The 24,815-nt window shown below is 37.0% G+C and overlaps 1 protein-coding gene across 1 annotated transcript in view; it reads right to left on the minus strand.

Moving 5' to 3' along the window:
• Positions 1–24,815, minus strand: part of EXD1 (exonuclease 3'-5' domain containing 1) — a 34,236-nt gene that overhangs the window by 8,209 nt on the left and 1,212 nt on the right. Inside the window, exons 2-9 of the mRNA XM_081140722.1 lie at positions 23,248–23,423; positions 19,885–19,953; positions 17,005–17,062; positions 16,311–16,438; positions 13,278–13,336; positions 8,734–8,820; positions 1,336–1,440; positions 1,173–1,253 (exon numbers count right to left, since the gene is read on the minus strand). Of these exons, the coding sequence (XP_080996848.1) occupies positions 1,173–1,253; positions 1,336–1,440; positions 8,734–8,820; positions 13,278–13,336; positions 16,311–16,438; positions 17,005–17,062; positions 19,885–19,953; positions 23,248–23,380 (720 nt within the window). The 5' untranslated portion in view covers positions 23,381–23,423. The remainder of the gene's footprint in view (positions 1–1,172; positions 1,254–1,335; positions 1,441–8,733; positions 8,821–13,277; positions 13,337–16,310; positions 16,439–17,004; positions 17,063–19,884; positions 19,954–23,247; positions 23,424–24,815) is intronic.

Here is a 24,815-nt window from a genome sequence, read left to right on the forward strand (position 1 = left end):
CAGCATCGATTGGCTGTCTCCCACTAGGGATCAAGCTGGCAACCCAGGCATGTGCCCTAACCGGGAATCAAACCAGCAACCTTTCAATGCACGGGACAACACCCAACCAACTTAGCCACACCAGCCAAGGCAAATTAATGTTGCTTTAAGCCACTAAATCTGTGATTTGTTACAACAGCAACAGAAAACTAATACATTGTGTTAAAGGAAAACAAACTGGAAAAACTCTCAATTTCTGCTTCTTGTACTATGGAAATCTGAAAAGTAAATTATGGAAAGATATACCAGTATCTTCATTACACAACACATATGGGGTCTAATCAAGAAGCCTGATAGCCTCAAGGGAACAATGAGCAATTCTCTTATGTTTTGGAATAAGCACAAAAGCAATCTCTATAGTGAAAGATCCTGAAAGGCAGCCCAAAGGAACGTGTAAATGAGCAGATACATAAAGGGCAAATTGAATCACATATAACAAAAAATTGAAATTTTAGGAATTTCTGTTCAAAATTAATTGGCCAACTCATTAGTTTAACCCCTCTCCAAAGGCTCTAGGGCTTATATATTCAAGACCTCCCTTTCACTGGCATAAACCTAGAAGAACCTAAGAAAACATAATGAAAACTAGTGTTTTTCCTGTTCTCACAGCCAAACCAGCTCTAAGAGATAGTATAGTCTAGAAATTTTTCATTTCTCTAGCTTCCCTTAGAGCAGAGAAAAATCATATATATTCAGGCTATTTTGGACCAAAATAGGCTTTTCGGGCCTATCTAGAATCACCTGCATCCCTGAGCTAGATGCCAACAAGCCTTAACTGACACATATGTGGTAAAGGCAGAGTAGTGATTGTTCACCTCATACTATGTCCCATTTCAGACTTCTGAATGACCCTCAAATTGTTAGAGTTTCTGAATGTTATAGAGTATGGAGCTTACTTCTTATTTGACAAATTCTGGAGCAAAAAGAGGGGGAAATACTAAATACTTTTAAGTAACTTTTCTGCAGTAATTTTACAGCTCACCAAATGATCTCACATATTGTACAAACACCTTACATGAAAAATGAGTGGGAATGGACACACACACAGAGACTTTCAATGACTAATCAGACAAGGCCTATTTTCTACAGGAGCTATGTACAGTAGATTAAATTCAGTATTTCCCTGCATGTACCTGTGTATCAAAGACATTATTCAGCAAAATTCCATACTGATGAGAGAGGCAATCAGAAAGCGAACGACAATCATGGATAACCTAAGGCATCAGAAGACAAAGACAGAGTAATTAGAACCTGGCTGCTAATTTTACTAGCAGAGGAATCAGTGTACACACTCACCTTCAAAATCTTCTTGTCTTCTAATACCATCTGAAGTCCATTGTTGAAAGCACGATTTCCCAGAAGGAAAATATCAAACAAGTAGACACGGCTATTTGTGGCCACCTACAATAAACCATCCAGACACTTGTTATAGAATAAGGAAGAACTAGGGAAGGGGATCTGAGGATCAAGAAAGACATGTGATAAAATATTTAACATCCTTGCTTTTAAAGTAAACAATAGGCATTAAATATTCTTAGAGAAAATGTGTTTACATTGATCTTAAATGAAATAAAAACCCCACAGAAAAGCATGATGCCTGTGATTTTTGAAAAGAAAAGAAACAGACAAGGCTGGTGATTTAGCCTTTCACTTTTTACTATCCCAATTTTAACATTTTACCAGTCTCACCTATGGCATTCTAATACCCCAGGGATTTCAGGTTTAAGGGGAATGAACAATATTTTGTTAACACAAAATGACATTTTATTTTTTGAGTTCCATAATAGGCATAAATGTGTTAGGTATTACATGAAATTACAAGAGAAGATTCCTGTCCCCTAGCAGTATGAAACAGGTAGCAAATACACTGGCACAAATGGCAGGATGTGAAACACTGTTTTACAGATCAATTTTGTCCAATCATAAGAATTCTAGATTGTTTCTGATCATAAAAGTCACAAAAGCAGTACAGCTGACTAATCCACTGAGTCAGTGCAAGGCAAAAAAAAGATTCAAATAGATCTAGAGAGGCAGCCACGTGACAGTCTGATGCCATCTTTGTCATTTCAGGAGCTAACTGTTGGATAGCTACGATTGCCAGGACTCCCGTTCCCATTCTCAGATCATTCATGATGCTTGCTTGAACATGACTCCTAGACTAATCAATCCCTTCTCCTTTTTTCCCTACATCTTTGAATAAACACTAAAATTTTGGGAAATAATTCTCTGCTAGACTTTGTGCTCTATGAGAGAAGATATGATGTCAAATTCACCACTATATACGCAACTAGAACAGAGTCAGGCATATGGATGCTGCTATACATTTCTTCAGCGAATCAATGCATGCCATACAATATTCCCATTTTTATATGCAAAAATGTACATGGCTCCAATAATATACATTCAAATCTATATCCTGCTTTTTCCATTCATGAACTTTCAAATATTTTTCTATATTGTGCTTGTCATCAATTTTTGGCATCCTTAAAGGACTTATAAAATGTACTGTAACTTCTATTATTAACTATTTAAGTGGTTTCTGATTTTTCACCATTGTAAATGATGCCAGGATGAATATATTCTCACATATTTTTCTTCATACTTGAATTATTTAGGATAGATTCCCAGAAGTGGCCCTGAGAAGTGGGCCAAAGGATACAACAAAAATTTTATGACTCTCGACAAATATTTGCTACCTTCATCTTATTTTTTTTTTTAATTTTAAATAATTTTATATTTTTCTATTACAGTTGACATATATTACAACCAAGTGATTAGATACTTATATAACTTATGAAGTGATCACACTGATAAAACAAGTGCCCACCTAACACCATACAGTTACTTGACAATATTCCCTATACTATACTTTATATCCCCATGACTATTCTGTAACTATTTTATACTTTCTTTTTTTATTTATTATTTTTAGAGAGAGAAGAAGGGGGATAAAGAAAGGAGGAGAGAGAGAGAGAGAGAGAGAGAGAGAGAGAGAGAGAGAGAAACATCGATATGTTGTTCCACTTATTTATGCATTCATTGGTTTCTTCCTGTATGTGCCCGGAACAGGGATCCAACCTGCAACCTTGGCATATCTACCCAGCCAGGGCCTAATTTGTACCCCTTAATCCCTTCACCTTCTTCACCCATTCCCTCAACCCTCCTCTCATCTGGCAAATATCAAAATGTTCTCTTTATCTATGAATCTGTTTCCATTCTGCTTGTTCATTTATTTTGTTTTTTAGATTCAACATATAAGTGAAATCATAGGCATTTGTCTTACTCTGTTTGACTTATTTCACTCCACACAATACCTTCTAGGGTCATCTATGTTGTTGCAGAAAGCAAGATTTCTTTTTTTTAATGGATGAGTCACATTCCATTGTATGTATGAACCACTTCTTTATCCATTCACCTACTAATGGCCACTTGAAGTTGCTTCCATATCTTGGCTACTGTCAATAATGCTACATTGAACATATGGAAGAGTATGTCTTTTCAGTGTTTTGGGTTTGTTCAATAAGTACCCAGAAGTGGAATTATTGGGTCTTTCTTTGTCTCTTGTTATAGGCTTTGCTTAAAAATCTGTTTTGTCTGGTATAAGTATTGCTATCCCAGCTTTTAAATTTTTTTTCATTTTCATGAAATATCTTTTTCCATCCCTTTACTATCAGTTTCTATGTGTCTTTCATTCTGAAGTGAGTCTCTTGTAGACAGTATTCGACCACCCTATGTATTTGATTAGAGCATTTAATCCATTTGCATTTAAAGTAATCATTGATAGATATTTATTGCCATTTTATTGTTCGTATTTTTTATCTGTTTCTTCTTAAAAAGAGCATTAACATTTCTTGTAATACTGGTTTGGTAATGATAAATGCTTATAGCTACCCAGCCAGGTGTGGCTCAGCGGTTGGGTGTCGACCTAAAGTCCAGGAGATTGTGGTTCAATTCCCAGTCAGGGCACATGCCCAGGTTGTGGGCTCGATCCCCAGTTGGGGGCATGCAGGAGGCAGCCCATCAGTGACAACTCTCTCATCATTGATGTTTCTATCTCTCTCCCTCTCCCTTCCTCTCTCTGAAATCAATAAAGATATATTTTAAAAACAGCAACACTTATAGCTATTTCTTGTCTGGGAAGCTCTTTATCTGCCCTTTGATTCTAAATGATAGCTTTGCTGGGTAGAGTAATCTTGGTTGTAAGTTCTTGCTTTTTTTTTCTTTCTTTACATATAATTTTATTTCAGAAGTTTCAGAAAAGAGTTACATTATGTATTGTTAGGATTAAAAAATCTACTTAATAGAGTAAATCCTTGCTTTTTATCACTTTGAATACTATGTGTCAAACTCTTCTGGCTTGCAAAGTTTCTGTAGATAAATTAGCTAACAGTCTTATGGGAGATCCCTTGTATGTAACTGTCTTTCTCTTGCTGCTTTTAAGATTCTTTGTCTTTAATCTTTGGCATCTTAATTATGATGTGTCTTGGTGTGGGCCTCTTTGGGTTCATCTTCTTTGGGGCTCTCTTCCTGGACTTATGTACCTTTTTCCTTTACCAGAATAAGGAAGTTTTCAGTCATTATTTCTTTTTTTTTTTTTAATATATCTTTATTGATTTCAGAGAGAGGAAGGGAGAGGGAGAGAGAGAGATAGAAACATCAATGATGAGAGAGTCATTGATCGGCTGCAGCCCGCAACCTGGGCATGTGCCCTGACCGGGAATCGAACCCTGATCGCCTGGATCCTAGGTCGACGCTTAACCACTGAGCCACGCCTGGCTGGGCTCAGTCATTATTTCTTTAAATAGGTTTTCAATCCCTTGCTCTCTTCTCCAATCTAGTACCCCATGATATGGATGTTGTCATGCTTGATGTTATCCCAGAGGTCCCTTAAACTACCCTCATTTTTATTTTATTTTTCTGTTCTTTTTGGGTGTTTTCTGCTACTTTGTCTTTCAAATCCCTGATTTGATCCTCTACTTTATCTAATCTGCTGTTGATTCCTTCTAGTGTATTCTTCATTTCAGTTACTGTATTCTTCATTCTGTTGTGTGTGTTTTTATAGTTTCTATGCCCTTTTATATGCTGTTGAAGTTCTAAGTTTTTTGAGCACCCTTAGAACTATCTGGTAGTTTGCTTGCCTCCATTTCATTTAGTTCTATTTCTGGAGATTTCTCCTCTTCTTTCATGTGGGACATATTTCTTTGTCTCCCCATTTTGGCTGCCTGTGTCTTGTTTCTATGTATTAGGTAGATCTTCTATGTCTCCCAGTCTTGATAGAGTGGCTTTATATAGTAGGTATCCTGTAGTGCCCAGTGGTGTAGCCTCACCAGTCAACCAAATTGGGTGCTCCAGATGTGCCCCTTGTATGGGCTGTGTATACCCTCGCATTGTAGCTGATGATTACTATTAGCATGTCAGTTGTCCCAATGCACCAAGGTTGTGGGTTCAGTCCCCATCAGGGCACACATGAAAATCAACCAATGAATACATAAATAAGTGGATCAACAAATCAATGTCTCTGTTTGTGTCTCTCTTCCCCCCCTCCCTTCGACAAGATGAAGCAGAAGAAAGGATCAGTCAACTTGAAGACAGGCAGTGGAACTCAACCAATCAGAGCAGCAAAAAGAAAAAGAATGGAAAAAAGTGAAGATAGCTTAATAGGCTTGCAGGACAACATCAAACAGACTAATATTTGCATCAAAGACACTCAGAAGGAGAATGAAATAAAAAATGTAAATAGTGTTTGTCAAAGTGCTTTGTAAACTGTACAGTGCTATATAAATATACTTTGTTTTAATAACCCTGTTATTAGATTCTTTAAAAAAACAGGCTGCATCTCTGAAGTGGCAGGTGGAGTGGGAATTTTTCTTTTCTCATAAGCCTTTTACCATTATTTTATTTTATTTATTTATTTTTGCTTTTAAGAGAATGTGATACTTTGATTTTAAAGTTAAACACACAAAGAGGACATAGAGGGGATAAATGGTGATGGAAAAAATATACATAAATAAAAACAAAGGGCAAGGACTTGGTTGGAGGAAATGTACTTAATTTGCCTTCAAAGGACAATTTAACCAATTGGATGTCCCCTCTAGTACCTAGACAACCAAAGGGGGCAAATTAAGAAATAACCTATAGCTGCCCAGACCCTATTACCAGGAAGTCTACCCTTTTATTTTGGTAGAGAGAGGTTTTGGTTTGGTTTCTTCCCACTAACACCCCCAGATTTATTGAGATAAAATTAACATATATATTGCTTCTCCACCTTTTGGTTAAGATCAAGTGTAGTATCTGTTCTTATCAGTTTAATATCTGATATGTCCTCTATCTAAGGATATAAAAAAAATTAACATATAACTTTGTGTAAGTTTAAGATATACAATGTGATGATTTGATATAAGTATACTGTGAAATGATTACCAAAATAAGGGTAGTTAACACATCTATCAGCTCACATAGTTATTGTGTCTGTGTGTATGTGTGTGTGTGTGTTGAGAACTTTCAAGATCTATTCTCTTAGCATCTTCCAAGTATACAATCCAGTACTGTCATCTATAATCACCATGATGTACATTAGATTCCCAGTACTTAATGATCTTAGGGCTGGAAGTTTGTACCTTTTTAACACCTTTACTAATTGCCCCCATTCCCCTAATTCCTGGCAACCACCAATCTACTCTCTCTTGCTGTTCGGTTTTTTTAGATTCAATATATATGTATACAGTATTTCTATTTCTCTGTCTGATTTATTTCACTTAGCATAATGCTAAGTTCATCCATTTGTCACAAATTGCAAGATTTCCTTCTTTTTATGGCTGAATAATATTCCACTGTATACATATACTACATTTTCTTTAACCACTCATCCAACTATAAATACTTAGGTTGTTTCCACATCTTGGCTATTGTAAATAATGCTGCAACATAAAAATGGGAATGCAGGTATCTCTTTGAAATCCTGTTTTCATTTCCCTCATATATATATTTACCCAGAAGTAAAATTGCTGGATTATAGGGTAGTTCTATTTTTAATTTTCTGAGGATCTGCCATACTGTTTTCCATAGTGGACCCACCAATTTAAATTCCCACCAACAGTGCACAAGAGTTCCCCTTGCTCCACATCCCCTCCAGTACTTATTTTTTGTCTTTTTTATGACAGCCAATTTAACAGGTGTGAGGTCATATCTCACTGTGGTTTTGATTTGAATTTCCCTGATAATTAGTGATGTTGAGAACCTTTTCATGTATTGGTTGGCATTTTGTATATCTTCTTTGGAAAAATGTCTATTCAGGTCCTTTTGCCCATTTTTAAACTGAATAATTTGTTTTTTTCCTATTGAGTTGTATGAATTCCTTATATACTGTGGATATTAACTCCTTACCAGATATATGGCTTGCAAATATTTTCTCCCATTCCATAAGTTGCCTTTTTATTTTGTTGATCTTTTCTTTTGCTGTGTAGAACGTTTTTAGTTTGATGTAGTCCCATTTGTTCATTTTTGTTTTTGTTGCTTGTGGAGGTTTGTTTTAAGAAATTTGCATCTGTGCTGCTAACTCAAACCTAGTCATCTAAAAGCTAAGGTTTGCCTAAAAAGTGCATGAAACAAGAGGGGCAATTTAATCCTTGAGCAAAAATGGGCTTGATATCTCCATTTCTTTCCTTTTGAGAAGGTAAACATTCCAGAAGGAGATGTTCAAAAGGGCAGACTGCCAATCCTAATAAAAAATATCCTCTCAGTAGGTGGAGGTAGGTCTTGATTCAAAGGATAGAAGGCATTATTTGGATATTCAGCCCCTTAAATGCTGATGCTGCTGAGCTTGATCCAAAGGTGGCTACGCAAAACTCACTACAAAGTTCTTTTGACATAATGGGGACCCTTCACCTGACAGCTCTCAAGTCCAGGAAAATAAAAATTATGTGGTAGAAACCTGCTGTGGAAAGCTACCAAACAAAAGGAAAGATGAGAAACTCTTCATATATTTGAGGCAAGAGAATAGAGCTGAGAAAGAAGACCTCAAGCAGAATCTATGAGAAAGCAATAATGATTATAAAAGTGAATCTTTCAAGAGACAGAAGCTCTTTTCTTTTGAAAAGCATAAACTGAGTAGTTAAAAGAGTAAAAGACATTCCAAACAAGTTATAGTACGGTGACATAAAGAAGATATTAGCCCAGCCCATGTGGCTCAATGGTTGAGAGTTCACCTATGAACCAGGAGCTGACTGGTTTGATTCCAGGTCAGGGCACATGCCAAGGTTGAGAGCTAGATCCCCAGTAGGGGGCATGCAGGAGGAAACTGATCAATGACTCTCTCTCAACATTGATGTTTCTATCTCTCCTTCTCCCTTCCTCTCTTTGAAGTCAATAAAAACATACTTTTTTTTAAAAAAGAAGACAGCCTGGCCGGGTATGGCTCAGTGGTTGAGCATTGACCTAGGATCCAAGAGATCATGTTTTGATTCCCGGTCAGGGCACATGCCCAGGTTGTGGGCTCGATCCCCAGTCAGGGGTGTGCAGGAAGCAACCGATCAATGACGACTGTCTCATCATTGATGTTTCTATCTATCTCTCTCCCTCTCCCTTCCTTTCTGAAATCAATAAAGATATATATATATATTTTTTTTAAAAGACAGTTAAAATAAATTTACGAGTCTACAATTATTTCAAAATAAGTTTTTTTAAACTAGGTTTTACCTGAAGCCAACAGAGTTTTCCATGACGACACACGTTAGCCCCTTCTGCAGCCACACTCAAGACACTCTGCTTCTTAATGTGGAGCATCTGGTAAGAATAAAGAAGAAAATGAATTCTCCAAGGAATTATTTTGCAATTATGACATCATGAATGACACAAGTAAAATGGCTAGCAATGAACAAAGTGGATCATATTTTTTAAACTCACAAAATCTGAATAATCCAAAATAGGAGTCTGCTTCACACACACACACACACACACACACACCATCACTGAACACTTCTGATCCTCTTTTTAGTTTTCACAAAATTATTCCACAACTGGAAAATAAACCACTCATATTCCAAATGCTAATAAGATCCTTTTGTTACCACTAATGCTACAGAGAATGATTTCTAGTCTTTATGGCCAGATTCCACATCAAAGAACAGCACCCTAGCACAGAGAAATGTACTATACCTGAAGGGAACTCACATAGTGGCTGAGTTTCACAGTATCTACTGTTCAGAATCAGCGAGACAAGGACTCTACAGGTCCGTTCAAATCTTGGATTCACTGAATTACTCAAAATTGAAATAGTGGCATCCCAGGAACATATGCTGGTCCTTTAATTATCTACAATCTTATCCTATTTCAAAACACTATGTAATTCTAAAATCCTTAATCCAAAATCTATGAAAATATCTATATAATACAAGATTCTCCCCATTTTATAGGTAGGTAAATTACTCAAGAATATAACGGCATGGTAACTATGCTAAGCACAATACCTTCCTTTAGAGAGCATAAAGTGTTCCGCATCCTGAGTATCTTTTATCACTGATGAAAAGAGGGGGCTGCAGTTTAGTTCCATCCTCAGTCAACAACAAGAAGGCTGCAGAACTGAGAACAAAAGCTGATTTCCCTATTGATAAGGATTTCCTACCTCTTCAAATTTCCAAAGCAAAAGTTCTTATTTCATTTTTGTTGTCATGGACCCTTCAAAGAATCTATTGATTGTAAAGAATTCTTATAACTTAATTTAAAAGTGGGCAAAAGAATAGACATTTCTCTGAAGAAGATATACAGTAGCCAAAAACACCCCATTAAAAACATTATTAACTATCAGGGAAACACAAATCAAAACCACAATAAGATACTATTTCATACCACTAGAATGGCTATAATGAAAATGACAGATAACATATTCTTAAGGCTTTAAATATAAGAAGCTAACTTGAATTTGTATCTCCATCTCAGACCTTTCTCTTCATCTCTAGACTTAGGCTGACAGAGACTAAACTCCTAATTATCTCCTCCAAACCTTTTCCACCCATAATCTTTCCATCTCAATTTAATAGCAACTCCACAATTCAGGTAAGAATGTGGAGAAATTGGAACTCTCATATCCTGCTGGTGGGAATGTAAAATGGCACAGCAGCTTTGGAAAACAGTACGACCAATCCTCAAAAAATTAAACATAAAGTTACTATATGACCCAGCAATTTCACTTCCAGGTGTCTATCCAAGAGAAATGAAAACACATGACCACACAAAAACCTGTACGTGAATGTTCAGAGCAGTATTATTTACGATAGCCAAAAAGTAGAAACCACCCAAATGTCCATCAAATGGCGAAAGGATAAATGAAATGCGGTATATCCATACAAAGGAATATTTGGCAATAAAAATAAGTGAAATACTGATACAAGCTATTACACAGATGAACCTTGAAAATGTTATGCTAAGCAAAAGAAGCCAGTCACAACGACAATATAATGTGTGATACTATTCAAATAAAATGTTCTAAACAGGCAAATCCACAGAGGCATGAAATGGATTAGTGGTTGTCAGGGGCTAGGGAGGGGTTAGAGGTGACAGCTAAGGAGTATGAGGTTTCTTTTGGGGGTACTGAAAACGTTCTAAAATTCATTCTGGTGATGGATGTACAACTGCGAATATGCTAAAAGCCAGAGAATTGTACATTTTAAATTGGTGAATTTTACAGCACGTGGATTAGATCTCAGTAAAGCTGTTTAAAAAAAAGGAAAGCTGACACTCCTGTCCTGGCCAGTGTGCTCAGTTGGCTGGAGCGTCGTTCCATACGCCAAAAGGCTGTGGGTTCAATTTCCAGGCAGGGCACATACCCAGGTTGCAGGTACAATCCCTTCCTAGGTCAGGGTGTAAGTGGGAAGCAATTGAGCAATGTTTCTCTCTCACACAGATCTTTCTCTCAATCTTTCTTTCTCACTCTCCCTTCCTCTCTCTCTAAAATCAATAAAATAAACAAACATATCCTTGAGTGAGGATTAAAAAATATATATATATATTTTTTAAAAAGCTAATACTCCCTTAAAAAATGATTCTCTCATCATTGATGTTTCTATCTCTCTCTCTCTTCCTCTCCCTTCTTCTCTCTGAAATCAAGACATATTTTTTTAAAAAAATTGTACCCATGCAGACATGAGCATAAGCTTGCATCTAAACAGAAAGTGTAACCCAGAAAGTCCATCTGTGAATCATACCCTAGGCCGAATAGTTACTGCCATGTTTCAAATTAATAAATGATTATAATGAAATTACCTAAACAGAACATCTAGAATTGTCTTTTTAAAATATGAGTAAAAAAGAATTTCTGACTCTCCTCTGAAAGTGTCAATGGTGCCCTGGCCAGGTAGCTCAGTCAGTTAGAGTGTCATCCAATACACCAAGGTTGTGGGTTCAATCCCGGGTCAGGGCACACACAAGCAGCAACCAATGAATGCATAAATTGGTAGAACAACAAATAGGTGTGTGTGTCTCTCTCTCCCTCCCCCTCTCTCTCTCAAATCAATAAAGAGCCCTCCCTGGCTGGTTTGTCTCAGTGGTTAGAGCATTGGGCCATGGACTGGAGGGTTCTGGGTTCAATTCTGACCAATGGCACATACCTCAGTCGCAGGCTTGATCCCCTGCCCTGGTTAGTTCCCATGCAGGAGGCAGCCAATTGATGTCTCTCTCATATCTATCTATCTATCTATCTATCTATCTATCTATCTATCTATCTATCTATCTATCTATCTATCATCTATCTATCTATCTATCTTTCTCCCTCTCTCTCTCTCTCTCTCTCCCTCCCTCCCTCCCTCCCTCCCCTCTCTCTGAAAAGCAATGGAAAAAATATTCTCAGGTGAGAATTTAAAAAATAATAATAATAAAATAAAGAAAATGTAAAATAATAAAAAATAAAGAAAAGTGCCAATGGCTGTCCATCTTACTCAAGTCAAACTCAAAATCCTTATAATGTCGAAAAAAAGCCCAACCTGATCTACTTCCTGTTTCCTCTCATTTCCTCTCACTCTTCTTCATTGTGATTTGCCACACTGAACACCCTACAAGCCAAATGTGCCTCAATCTCAGAGCCTTTGTACTTGCTAATTAAACTTTAAGTTCTTGACCTTCTGGCTCCCTTCTTTAAGTTCTGGCTCCCTTCTTTCAGGTCTGTGTTTCAAAGTCACCTCTTCACAGAGGTTTCCTCTGTCTAAAAATAGGAACTCCCTGTCACTCTATTCACCACATCATGCTTTATTTTTCTTCATAAAACTTATCACCAGGTTATATACAATTATTTATTTCCTTGTGTGAGCAGAGCAAGGACGTTGGGCCAGGTACAGAAGGTCACCAGGTGCAAAGCCTCGAGTGCCTCAAAAGGACAACTGTAGGGTGGGACCTTGCCCCCAGGGTGGCCTTTCCTCCTCTAACAAGGGTCATGCGGTTGGACTCCCTGACCTTTCTTCCCTAGAGAAAACATCTAGGCCTCAGTTGTATTTCAGCTCCAGGCCCAGAAAAGCAGCACAACTAGCCGTGGCTGACCTCAGAAGAAGTTGCATTGAATGATGGCCCCCACCTTGGTGTCAACCAATCAATCAGTGGAGACCACAACTCTGAAAGGACACACCTGGAAAACTGCTAAATATTATAATGAGATCTTTCCCCGACCTCCCCTAAGGCAAAACGATCAGGATAGAGGGCCCAGAGCTCACCTACCCAGGAGCAGCTGCGCCTGTCTTTGCCTTTCCTTTTCCCTTTTCCTTCTCTCCATCCTCACCCCCACCCCCCAAGGCACATTAGCACTAGCTTTCTCACTCCCAACTCCCAAAGGCCCTTTCTTTGACTCTCTATAACTTGTTTCCTAAGCCCATTTCTTCTAGGAACTACTTCTTCCATCTCTGTAATTTTACCAAATAAATGTTCTCTTAGAGTTTGGGTCTTGGCTCTGAATTCTTTCCTAGCCAGAACCCAAGTTCCAAGGTTGCTGAACCCAGGTCCAGTGTTGCTGAACCATAGGCCTAACACCCAGTGCCGTTCTGCCGCCTACAACACTTGCACTAAAATGTAAGGTTCTTGAGGGCTGGAAATTGATGAGTTTTACCCCAACCTCAGAACAATGCCTGGTATATAGCAGGCACTCAAATATTTTGTTGAATTATTAGAGCAAACATCAATGATCTTATAAGAGAAAAATTCTGAGACATAGACATGATCCCCATATGTAGACAATACTGGGAATGATTGAAGGCAATACTTACTGCAGCACCAAACTTCTGCTGGAACTGATCAATGACTGTGTATGTCACCTCTTCTTCCTCTACAAGGGAATGATGGTATTAGATATTTCTTCCTTAGAAACAGAATAGCCCTCCCACTAATTTTAGCTACATTAATAAACTCCTACTCTATTGCAACTCAAGTGTCTAATGTCATTTCATTATCATCTGCATTGGCCCATCACACAGTGAACACTATTAGCACCTTCTTTGTCAACTGAGAATAAACAAAAGCCCAACAAATGATAATCCTATGAACTGGACAATTTAGTCATTTCTTGTGATAATCCAGTAATCTTTCCCTCATCATAGGTTTATCTTAAATACTTCAAGACATACACTTTTTAAAAGCATGTTCATAACAAAAAATAATAGTTTATAATAAATTAGTCTTGGAGATGGGCCAATGTCCACACGTTTGGAATTCTCTGGGTCCTGAAAATTAATTATTTTTTAATTATGTAACTTAAAAGATTATAGGTATAGTATAATATATAGTTCATCATCTCCCAACATTTGAAACTTTGGGGTGGCCCATGACACAGTCCATGTACCTCTTTCTTTTTTCCATCCATACTCACTCTCTTGGTGACCTATCTCATCTAGTCTCAAGGCTTTAAATATCACGTATAGCTAACTCTTGAATATGTATCTACATCTCAGACCTTTCCCTTCATCACTAGACTTACATTCAAACTTAGGTTGACAGAAACTAAACTCCTAATTATCTCCCCCAAACCTTTTCTACCCATAGTCTTTTCCATCTCAGTTTAATAGCAACTCCATACTTCAGGGTGCTCAGGCCCAAACCCCTGAAAGCATCCTTGATTCCTCTCTCTCACATCCATATCTGATCTATCAGTACATGGTGTTTGCTCCACCTCAACATACATCCAGAATTCTACTTCTTACCAACCATACTGCCACCACTAGGATGCAAGCTTCATCACACCCACTTGTCTAAAATTTATTTCAACAGCCTCCTAATGGGTATTCATGCTTTCACCCTTGTCTTCCTTTCAGTATCTCTCTATACAGTATTTAGATAGATCTTGTTAAAACAGAAGTCAGATCATGTAACTTTTCTGCTCAAAACTCTCCAGTGGGAAATAAAAGCTTTAAAATAGCATACGATAGTATAAAAATATGAAATACTTAGGGATAAATATGGCAAAAGATATGTAAGACATGCTGAGAACTACAAAACATTGCTGAGAAATTAAAGATCTAAATAAATGGACAGATATACTAAGTTTATGGATTGGAATATAGTGGTGCCTCGGTTTTCGAACGTCTCCGTTGACGAACATTTGGGTTTATGAACGTCATAAACCCAGACGTAAATGCTTCGATTTTCGAACACACCGAACACACCTCGGAAGTCGAACATGCCACACAGCTTCCGCTGAGAGCAAGATCCAGAGGCTTAGCTGTTGACTGTTGATCCCTCAGTTTTCGAACGTTTCAAAACTCGAACAGTCTTCCAGAATGATTACATTCGAAAACCGAGGTACCACTGTACTCAGTATTGTTAAGATACCAATATTCCCCAATCTGTCAATTCAATGCAACCCCAATAAAAATTCCAGCAGGGTTTTTTGATGGAAATTAGCAAGCTGATTCTAAAGTTCATAGGGAAATGCAAAGAACATAAAATAGCCTAAACAATTTTGAAAAAGAGCAAAGTTTGAGAACTAACACCACCTGATTTCAAGCATAAATCAACAACAAACAAAACAATCTATTATTGGTGTAAAGATAGAAAAATACATCAATGAAATAAAACAGTGTGAAGAAATAAACCTACCCACTTATGGACAATGGATTTTGGACAAAGGTGCAAATGTAATTGAGTAGAGAATATATAGTCTTTTCAACAAATGGTGCTGAACAACTGGTTATTCATATGCAAAAAAAGAACTTTGATCCACACTCACATCTTATACAAAAATTAACTGAAAATGAGTCATAGACCTAAATGTAAACCTAAAACTATGAAACATCTAGAAGAAAACATGGAGAAAATCTTTGTAACTTTGAGTTAGGATAAAATTTCTTAGATATAACATCAAAAGCATAATCCATAAAAGCAAATATGGATAAATTGTCGTTCATCAAAATTTTAAAAGTCTGCTTTTCAAGAGATACTTTAAGAGAATGAAAAGCCAAACCACAGAGTTAGAGAAAACATTTGCAAAGCATTTGTCTGAGAAAGACCTGTATCCAGAATATATAAAGAACTCCAAACACTGAATAAGAACATATTTTAATAAGATGAGCAAAAGATATGAACAGACATTTTACCAAAGATATTCAATGGCAAATAAGCACATGAAAAGATCCTCTACATCCTTACTCATTAGGGAAATGGTAAATCAAAAAAATCCTCCAGTGGTTTCTCTTCTCACTTCGCAGTCAGAGCCCCTTCAGTGATGTACAACTTCCTCCACGATTCATTGGCCCCACTTCACATCCTACTACTCTCCTTGCTCCACCTACACCGATCTGTGGCTGTTATGTAAAGATTCTGACATGTTCCTATCTCAGGGCTTTTGTATTTGTTCTTTTTTCTACCTAAAAAATATTTCCACAGATATCTACTCAGCTCTATCCCTCACCTTCTCCAGGCCATTACGAAAATGTCACCATATGGTAAGGCCTGTCCTGGACAACCTAAACTGTTAAACCACCCTCTCCAGAGACTTCTAGCTTTTGTTTTTCTCTCCAAAGCAGCTGGCACTAGCATACTATATATTATATTCATTTATCTTAATTATTTAGTGTCTATTTCCTACACCACAGCTCAGTGAGGTAACAGATACCACCCCTCAGTATACATAATGACTGGATAGAGTGTACACTCAAATATTAAATAAACAAATGAATCATGATATTTTATCTTAATTCAGGACCAAGAAGCAATGGCCTAGCTGAGCATTCCATATGGAGCCCTGACTCAGGGTTATACCAACTCTGAAGAGTTCTGAACCACAATAAAGAGAGCCTAGTGCTTACCCGACGGGCTGTACTTGAGGTCGTTCAGGAGAGAGGTGGTTGGTGCCTCAGGAGCAGGAGGAGGAGACTCACATACATTTAAGTCTTCATCTTTCACTTTATCCAACCTTGTTCTTTCTGTATTTAGACTACGCTTACAAAAAACAACATTCAGGTGAATTGTTCTTTGTTGCTAATGCCATACACAGACCTTGCCATACATCAATGATAAGAACTCAAGGCCTCCATTTCAGAGAGGGCCCATTCATCCACTGCTTACACTGATTTGAATATACCATTTAAAGATGGAAGAAGCCCTGGCTGGCATGGCTCAGTGGTTAGAGTGTTGGCCTGTGCACCAGAGGGTTGCAGGTTCTATTCCTGGTCAAGGGCACGTACCTGGGTTGCAGGTCCACTCCCGACCCCTTGTTGGGTGAGTGTGGGAGGCAACCTATCACATCGATGTTTCTCTCTTTCTCTCCCCACCCACCCTCCCTTTCACTCTTAAAAAAAAAAAAAAAAATCAATGGAAAAAATATCCTCACTTCTTGGGTAAGGACTGAAAAAAAGATTTAAAAAAATAATAAAGATGGAAGAAAATATCCATCTATTTTTTCTCATTTCTATTACCCAGCTACTGAATTAGAGTTAAGGCTTTCTTCCCTAATGTATACGTTTGGGTAACATCATAATTAAGAAAATTATTCCATCATACCTAACAGAGGATGCTTTTCCTCCCACTGCACCTTGTTCCACTTCATCCAGTAGTTCCACTGTAAAAGAAACAAGGGGCTTCCAACAGTTTCCAATTTGAAATCAATTAACACCCTCATCTGCCCCTGACCACAGTTTGACTGTGTTCCACAAATAGTAACTGGGAATGAAATGTTAGTTCCTAGAGGCCTTTATATGCTAACAATATAGTAGAAAAGACTATCCAAAGTACTGAAGACTCCTTTTATTTATTTTTATTTTTCAAGTACAGTTGGCATTCAATATTATATTAGTTTCAGATGTACAGCACAGTAGTTAGACATTTATATAATTTATTAAGTGATCACCCCGATAAGTCTAGTAGCTACCTGGCACCATACTGTTATTATGATATTATTAACTATATTCCCTATGCTGTGCTTTACATCCCCATGACTATTTTGTAACTACCAATTTGTACTTCTTAATCCTTTCATCTTTTTTTCACCCAGCTCCCAATCCCCTCCCATCTGGCACCCATCAGTTGGTTCTCTGTATCTATGAATTTCTTTTTTGTTTGTTCATTTGTTTTGTTTTTTAGATTCCATATATAAGTGAAATTATATTAGTCTTTCTCTGTCTGACTTATTTCACTTAGCAAAATACCCTCTAGGTCCATCCATGTTGTCGTAAATGGTAAGATTTCATTCTTTTTTATGGACAAGTAATATTCCATTGTATATATATACCACCTCTTCTTTATCCAAATGTCTGATGGACACTTAGGTTGTGAAGACTCCTAATAAATATGTCCCTATGTAGCTTCCTTGGCAGGATTAGGAACTTCTCTACATGTTATGTTTGCCTTTTTTGTTCCAGGGCACCTCTGTGGACATATAGATTGGTTCTAGAGATAGCTTTTCTTTTATATTCATTCCAATCCTAATGCACCTTCTATCACACTATGTACTGTTTGGAGGTTTTCTATGAAATCATTTACAGATCTGTCCCTTTCAAACTCTCACAGGCTGGTACATTAATAGTTCAGTGACAGGAAAGGTAATAAAAGCTAGATTAGAAATCACAAAAGATACATGAGAGAAAACATTCCATGAGATTCTGAACCATTTATTTTTAACCTAGCAGTACAGGGAATGTAGGGAAATATGTATCATTGATTCTAAGATACACATCTTAAACAGCTCTGAAATTGGTTATGATTTACAGTAAGTACACATGACAATTGGAAGCCTTTTTTCTTTTCTTTCTTAGGGTGGGAAAAGTAATAGTGTATCTTATAATTAATGGTATCTTAGATTCAATTGCATACACTTAGTTACTTTTCAGGAAAGGCTCTCGGGGCCACTCTCAAATGTCTTTCCCCTAAACTATCTAGAAGTGTTGAGTTTGGGGCAGAGAAAGTGAAATTCACTAAAAACACTGATAATCAATTATTATCCTTCATCATGATAATTCTTATTCAAGGTGCTTTTCAGGGAGACCCTCCATGTCTGATTGAGCCACAGTGCAAAGGAGAAGGCCATCTTTTGAGCCTAAAAATTATGAACAAAGGCTAAGTCCTGAGAAAAGAATTTAGGAGAAGATGAAATCTAAGTGTACAGATCACAAAGCTGGTCAGCGGTTAATATTCTCCTGAGTTAGGAAGATGATAGTAGCAATTCCTTCACTTCCCTTTTTAAACCCGTCCACAGCCTAGCTTTGTGCCAAATCAGAGCTCTGTTCCTCTGCAAAGGCTAATACTTAAAACACAATTAAGAAACCCACTACTGCCACCACCATCACTGACATTATAAAAAGGTGTTCAAGGTACAGAGTTTTACAGTAGCATACTTAGTGACAAAGAACAATTGGATAGCTGGCTAGAAGTGGGTCTGGATTGGCAGTCATTAATTTGGTGAGATTTTCATCTCTCCCTAAATTCTACTTCTCTCACAAAACAAAGTAATCTTTCAAGCAGCAGTAATTTCTCATTCATAGGAGTCCTTTCCTTTCCTTATATTTGCCCCAATGGTGAGAAATGTAGAGCTCTAAGCAGTCCCAGATCTCTCTGCCCTGCACTGATCTTTACTCCTCCTTAGAGGGCTTTCTGCTTTTGAGTTCTTGAAAGCAAACATAGTTCTTGCTCCTCGCCTTTTCTTAGCCCATGTGGCTTGTCTGAAGCACACTGACCAGATGAGTTTCTAAACTCTTTCAGGAAGAACAACTGAACCTACTCAACAAAATGGCTTTTGTTGGCAGAAATAAAGAACAGGGCTGCTTCCTGTGATCCCCAAACCCCAAAAGCTCTAAAAACAAAACAAACAAAAAAAAGTAATTCTTTTGGCAGCAAAACCTAAACTGACATACTATTTATAGTCCTTTTTTATTCCACTTAGTATGATTATCCACCCATTTCTCTATAGAAATGTGTTTTATTACAGAGTGCTGCCTAGATCCACTTGAGGTGTTATGTAATATGAACGTTATATATCCTGTGTTAGGTTTTCCAAAAGTCCAGAACAATTCTGGATTCTGAAACATTTCAGAATAAGGGACTGATGTACTGTGAATCTGCAGTGTTAAACTCGCTTGCTGATCAAGACAATTCCTTTCTGTTCAGATTCCTAACTCTGCCTGCTGGCTGAGTCTCTAGCAATGAGCACCAGCAATCCTCACATTGTAAAACTAAGATGACTAAAATTCTCTAAGACTATTCTGCTCATAATATCCATTGAAACAGTAACGTAAGGGTCAATTCTCAAATACTAACTTTAAGAGTTCGTAAGTGCAATATTAAAGGCAAGATAACATTTGTTTTTTCAAATATTGGAATGAGGCAGTGCAGTGAGTTTACTACTACTGCAAATCCCAATAACAGCATTCAGGAAAATGAAGTTCTCACCATTCACAATCTCATGCCCAAAAAACATCTTCACTCCTGGGACACTTCGACCAGTCTCCACATTCTTCACTGTTATAGAAAACAATTCAATTGGTTAATAAAAAATAATATTCCTTAAAACTATTAGAAAATATGATCTCTCAAAAGTGCTCAATCTGAGTTTTATAAAAATTCCCCAATTATTTTCCCCAAAGAATGGAGTCAATAACAAATTACAAAGCTATAGCCTTGAAACAACTAGTATAAAGAACAGAGGGAACCCTAGAGAAACTAAAAGGGCACTAGTAGTACACTGAACTTAAACTTCTCCCAAGAAGCTCTGACTGGGTAGCTCAGTTGCTTAGAGCATCATCCTGATACACCAAGGTTGTGGGTTCAGCCTCCGGTGAGGGCACATATAAGAATCAAACAATGAATACATAAATAAGTGGAACAATAAATTTATGTTTCTATCTTCCCCTTCTTCTCTCTCTCTCTCTCTAAAAATCAATAATAAGCAAACATTTACACTTCTCCCAAGAATATGCAAAGGCCTTTGGGGCTAAGGATTATATCTACTTACTATATTCCCATTGATTTTTACTTCACCTAACTCCAGAAAAATTTTCAGGCAGCTGACTCAATTTCTATAGTCCACACTCTGTTTCATGTCATGCTATATGCTCAAAAATATGAATTGTCAGGAACAATCCAATTCCTGGCCCAAACACAGGGCTCTTCTTTGAGCAGATAAGGGAATTAGTTGTTCAGAGGTCATGTCTACAATATGCTGTTATTTTTTTTAGATGGAACTGCTCACAGCAGCTGCATATTCCCACATTTCTCAGCAATCCAAAACAACTGAGTTTCACCCTCACTATTTGACAATATTCTTACTGAGGTCAAAGATCACCAGCTGCCTATTTCTCAAATCCAAAAAAAGTTTAGTCTTAACATACTTGGCTCCCATGGATCCTTTGATACTGTTCTCTCTTTTCTTCTTGGCTTATAGGATACTCTCTGTTTTTAGTTCTTTTCCTACTAGTTACCTGGAACTACCACGCCAGGCACCATGCTAATTATTTGCCTACATTTAATTATCCAGTAACATAAGATGGGCATTTCATTATCTCCATTACGGAGGAATCTAAGGCTCAGAAAGGTTGAATAATTTGCTTAAGGTCACACTGCTAGTAAAAGACATAGTTAGGACCCAAACCCAGGCCTCAGTGATTTTAATATGCATCTCATAACCAGTGTTACACTGTCACCCTGATTTGCTTCCAGTCTCCTTAGTCTCCTCTACCATCTCTGCATGCCCATTAAACATTGATAGTCCCCAGGGATATGTTATTCATACTTTTTCCTTCTTCTTGAATGATCACATCGACTTCCTACCTGTCCTGACATCTGTTATTTCTCCAGTATGAAATATTTCTCTGAGTTCCACTCACATTTTCAACTAATGGCAGAGTTACTATAAAATTTTCAAACTGAAATAATTATCTTCTCCCAGTAACCAGTAAACCTGCTCCTCTTACCATTGCTATCAATTAATAACAGTACTATACACCTAACTTTCTGAGTCATAAATGTAGGAGTCATTTTCCATTGCTCTTTACCTAATGATTACTTGGTTACTCATCCCATTTCCTAAGCATTTATAGAATCTGTTTTCTCTTCTCCATTCCTTGCCAAGGCCCATCATTTCTCTTTCATTGCGTTCCTTAATTGTCTGAATAGTTCCTGTCTATTCTCCTTGCATCTAGTGTCTCCCTACTTCAATCCTTCCTTCACACTGCTGTCACAGTGATGTCACACTCTGCTTTGTCCAAATAGTACATAAAATCAGGTAACAAGTGTAAAGAAATATGTTCCACCTCTCTAGAAATATTTTAAAACATGCCAAAATGAAATATCACTTTTTTGCCTACAAAACTAGCAAAAATCAAGGAACGATACACATGAGCATTTTTTTAAAAATCCAACACTAGATTATTTACTGTAGTTTATTCATTCATTACTAGAAGCAAAATAAGGCACAACCCTTTTGCAAAACTATTTGGAAATACACATCAAAAACATTTAAAATATCCATAACTTTCACCTAGTAATTTCACTTCTGGAACTATTCCTAAGAAAATAATTATGAAATATAATAAACACTTTATTTTATAATTATGAAAATTTTAATTATAATTATTTACATTTTAATTATAACACTGCATTACTGTATATCTTTCTTATGTCTACTACTAGACTGTTTTTTGAAAACAGGGACCACGTTATTCTTATCTATATCCCTGGCACAGTGCCTGGGATATGAAACTAGCAGTAAATGGTTACTAAATGAATTAATCCTAGCCCACAAAAATCATAATATGGCTTAACAATAACCCTAATTTCTCAAATGCCATTTATGTATGTGTTAATTGTGAACTTGAAATTTATGCCAGGAAAACAACTATCCTAGTAAGTCAATATTCTAGCTGAATTTAAAACTACATATTGTAGCTTTAGGTGAACACATGGAGAAGCTAGGAGGGTGGCACAACCAGAGACAGCATGGAAACTCGAAGCCCCTTCCCACCTCTTTGCCCCATGCATCTTTTCCATTTGGCGGTTTCTGAGTTCATGCTTTATAATAAACCAAAAATAAAGCTGGAAGATGTAGAGGTTATTTTATGACCACAAGAATAATAGATAATCACTGAGGTGGCAGAGCAGGAGCACAAGATATCTGGTCCCTCCAGGTATTTTTGAGCCACTGCACTACTCCTAAGCAACCTACTTCTGGACTTCTTTTTGCATGAGAAAAATAACCATCTTTGTGGATTTTTCTGCTGAAGCCAAATGCAATTCTATCTAATAGAGTGGTTATTTTTAACTTCAAGATACATATGGAGAAAAATTAAAAGAACTACCCAATTAAAATACTTTCTATATTGAAATTTTCCACAATCATGTCAATAAAAGTATAGAAGTGGGACAAGCTAGCATATGCAGCCATGTTGCTCTGTTAGGAAAAACAGCACGCTAATCTTCCTCCCACCCCTTCCCTAAAATAGGAATGATGCCTACTAATAATCCCATGGAGCCCAGAGTCATCACCCAAACTCAGTTAGGAATCTCTTAAAAGGCAGAAGATTATGAGAAATAAAAAGAGACCTTTGGAGGGCGTGGGTGGGTGGAGAGAGATTAACCAAGAATTTATATGCATATGTGCATAACCCATGAACACAGACAATAGTGTAGTGAAGGCCTGACGTGGGGGTAGGTGTGGGGTAGAAGGGGTCAATGGGAGAAAAAAGGGGTACATCTGTAATACTTTCAACAATAAAGATAAGTTTAAAAATAAATAAATACAATACAATAAAAAGAGACCTTTTTTCAAGACAACAATCTTGTTAGGGTCCACATGCTGGAGCACTCCCTCAAAGATGCCACAAACCAATGTTAGTTTCACCCTTCTCCACAAAATTTGATTGAGGAAATGGTAGTCACTGCTGGGATCCATGCTTTTTGATTCTAAAAGCAGTCTTCAAGTAATCTTCAAATATCTAAGCATTTGAAAATAAAAGAGATCTATGATTTTTAAAATGTTTTGGGAGGAGTCGAGTTATTTTCCCTTTCCCCATGCCTGGAAGGGACAAGAAAAATAAAAATATGAGAATAATTTAGTTTTGTTCTCTTTTTAGAATGATAATGAAAAAGAGATCATTGTAAGCACTAACTCTAATTTATACATGGGGAACTGAAAACTATAGGACTTAAAACAAGGTAGGCTTGGCTTTTTTGTCTACAAAAAGGAGTAATACCAGCTTTCCTTCCTTAACTAAATAACAGAACATTTAGAGGCTTTTTATCTTTTTAATAGCAACCAAAAAAAACCCTAAAAGAACAAATGAAAAAAAATTGGTATTGGCAAAACATTTCCAATACATGCTGCAATAAACTGTTTACCCAGAAATGTCTGTGATCTACTCTCTTCTAAATCAGTAACATTTCCAGAGTTTTTACCAACCAAAGCATAAGTGACTTAGAACTATCACAATTTATGCATTACCATTCCACCTGCCATGTCACTGCAAGGGCTTCCATCCCACCCTAGCCACAGCTCAAGCATGTAGTATCACCAACCAGTCATTTGCAGCCTGACAGATTAAACTGCCACATGCTGTATGCTAGTTTAGTAAAATTCAACTGCTTTTGTGATAATGATGCATGCTCATTATAAACAATGATAATGCAGAAATGTAAAAAAAGAAACTTTACCTTGTAGAAATGACTATCATTCATAGTAAATACTCATATTCTTTAGTGTAATACTGTAATTTAAAAGATGAATCTTGTTTTTTAAGTATCTTTTAGAACAATCCTGTGGTTTGGATATCCTTGTTTTTAGAACCCTAGATAAATTTTCCTCTACAATGGTTTAAATTTAAAAACTGCTAGCCTTTGCCACAGTAGGAATAGTCAACCAGCGAATTTACAATTTACTTGAACTATAAATTGACAGAATAATTAAGGCATAATTCAACTAGGAAAAAGGGGAGAAGATACATAGCAATTTTAGCCAGACAAATTACCTATATTTTTACATTTTAAGGTCTAGCAAGTACTTTCACAAATGTTATTTATTGCCTACAACAACCATTACCTAATTTACACGTGCATACACTGAGGCTTAAAGATTTAAAACACCTGCCCAAAGGCACACATTTAGAAGGTAATGGAACCTGAACGAAAACCAGGCCCCATGGTATGTGTAGTCTAGGGCAAGACCAAGTGTTAAGCATCCAGAGAAAACATAAGTCACCAAAGTGTCTGAGAAAAATCATCCTTCTTTGTTCAAATCAATCCAACAGGCAAAAGGGGAATTTTTACAGAAACAAAAAAGGGCATAAAATTGGGAAGAAGAAAAAAAAAACAGCCTTAATAGAGGCAAAAAA

This window comes from Miniopterus schreibersii, assembly GCF_964146895.1.
Source record: "Miniopterus schreibersii genome assembly, chromosome: 1".
In the NCBI taxonomy this organism is placed as follows: domain Eukaryota; kingdom Metazoa; phylum Chordata; class Mammalia; order Chiroptera; family Miniopteridae; genus Miniopterus; species Miniopterus schreibersii.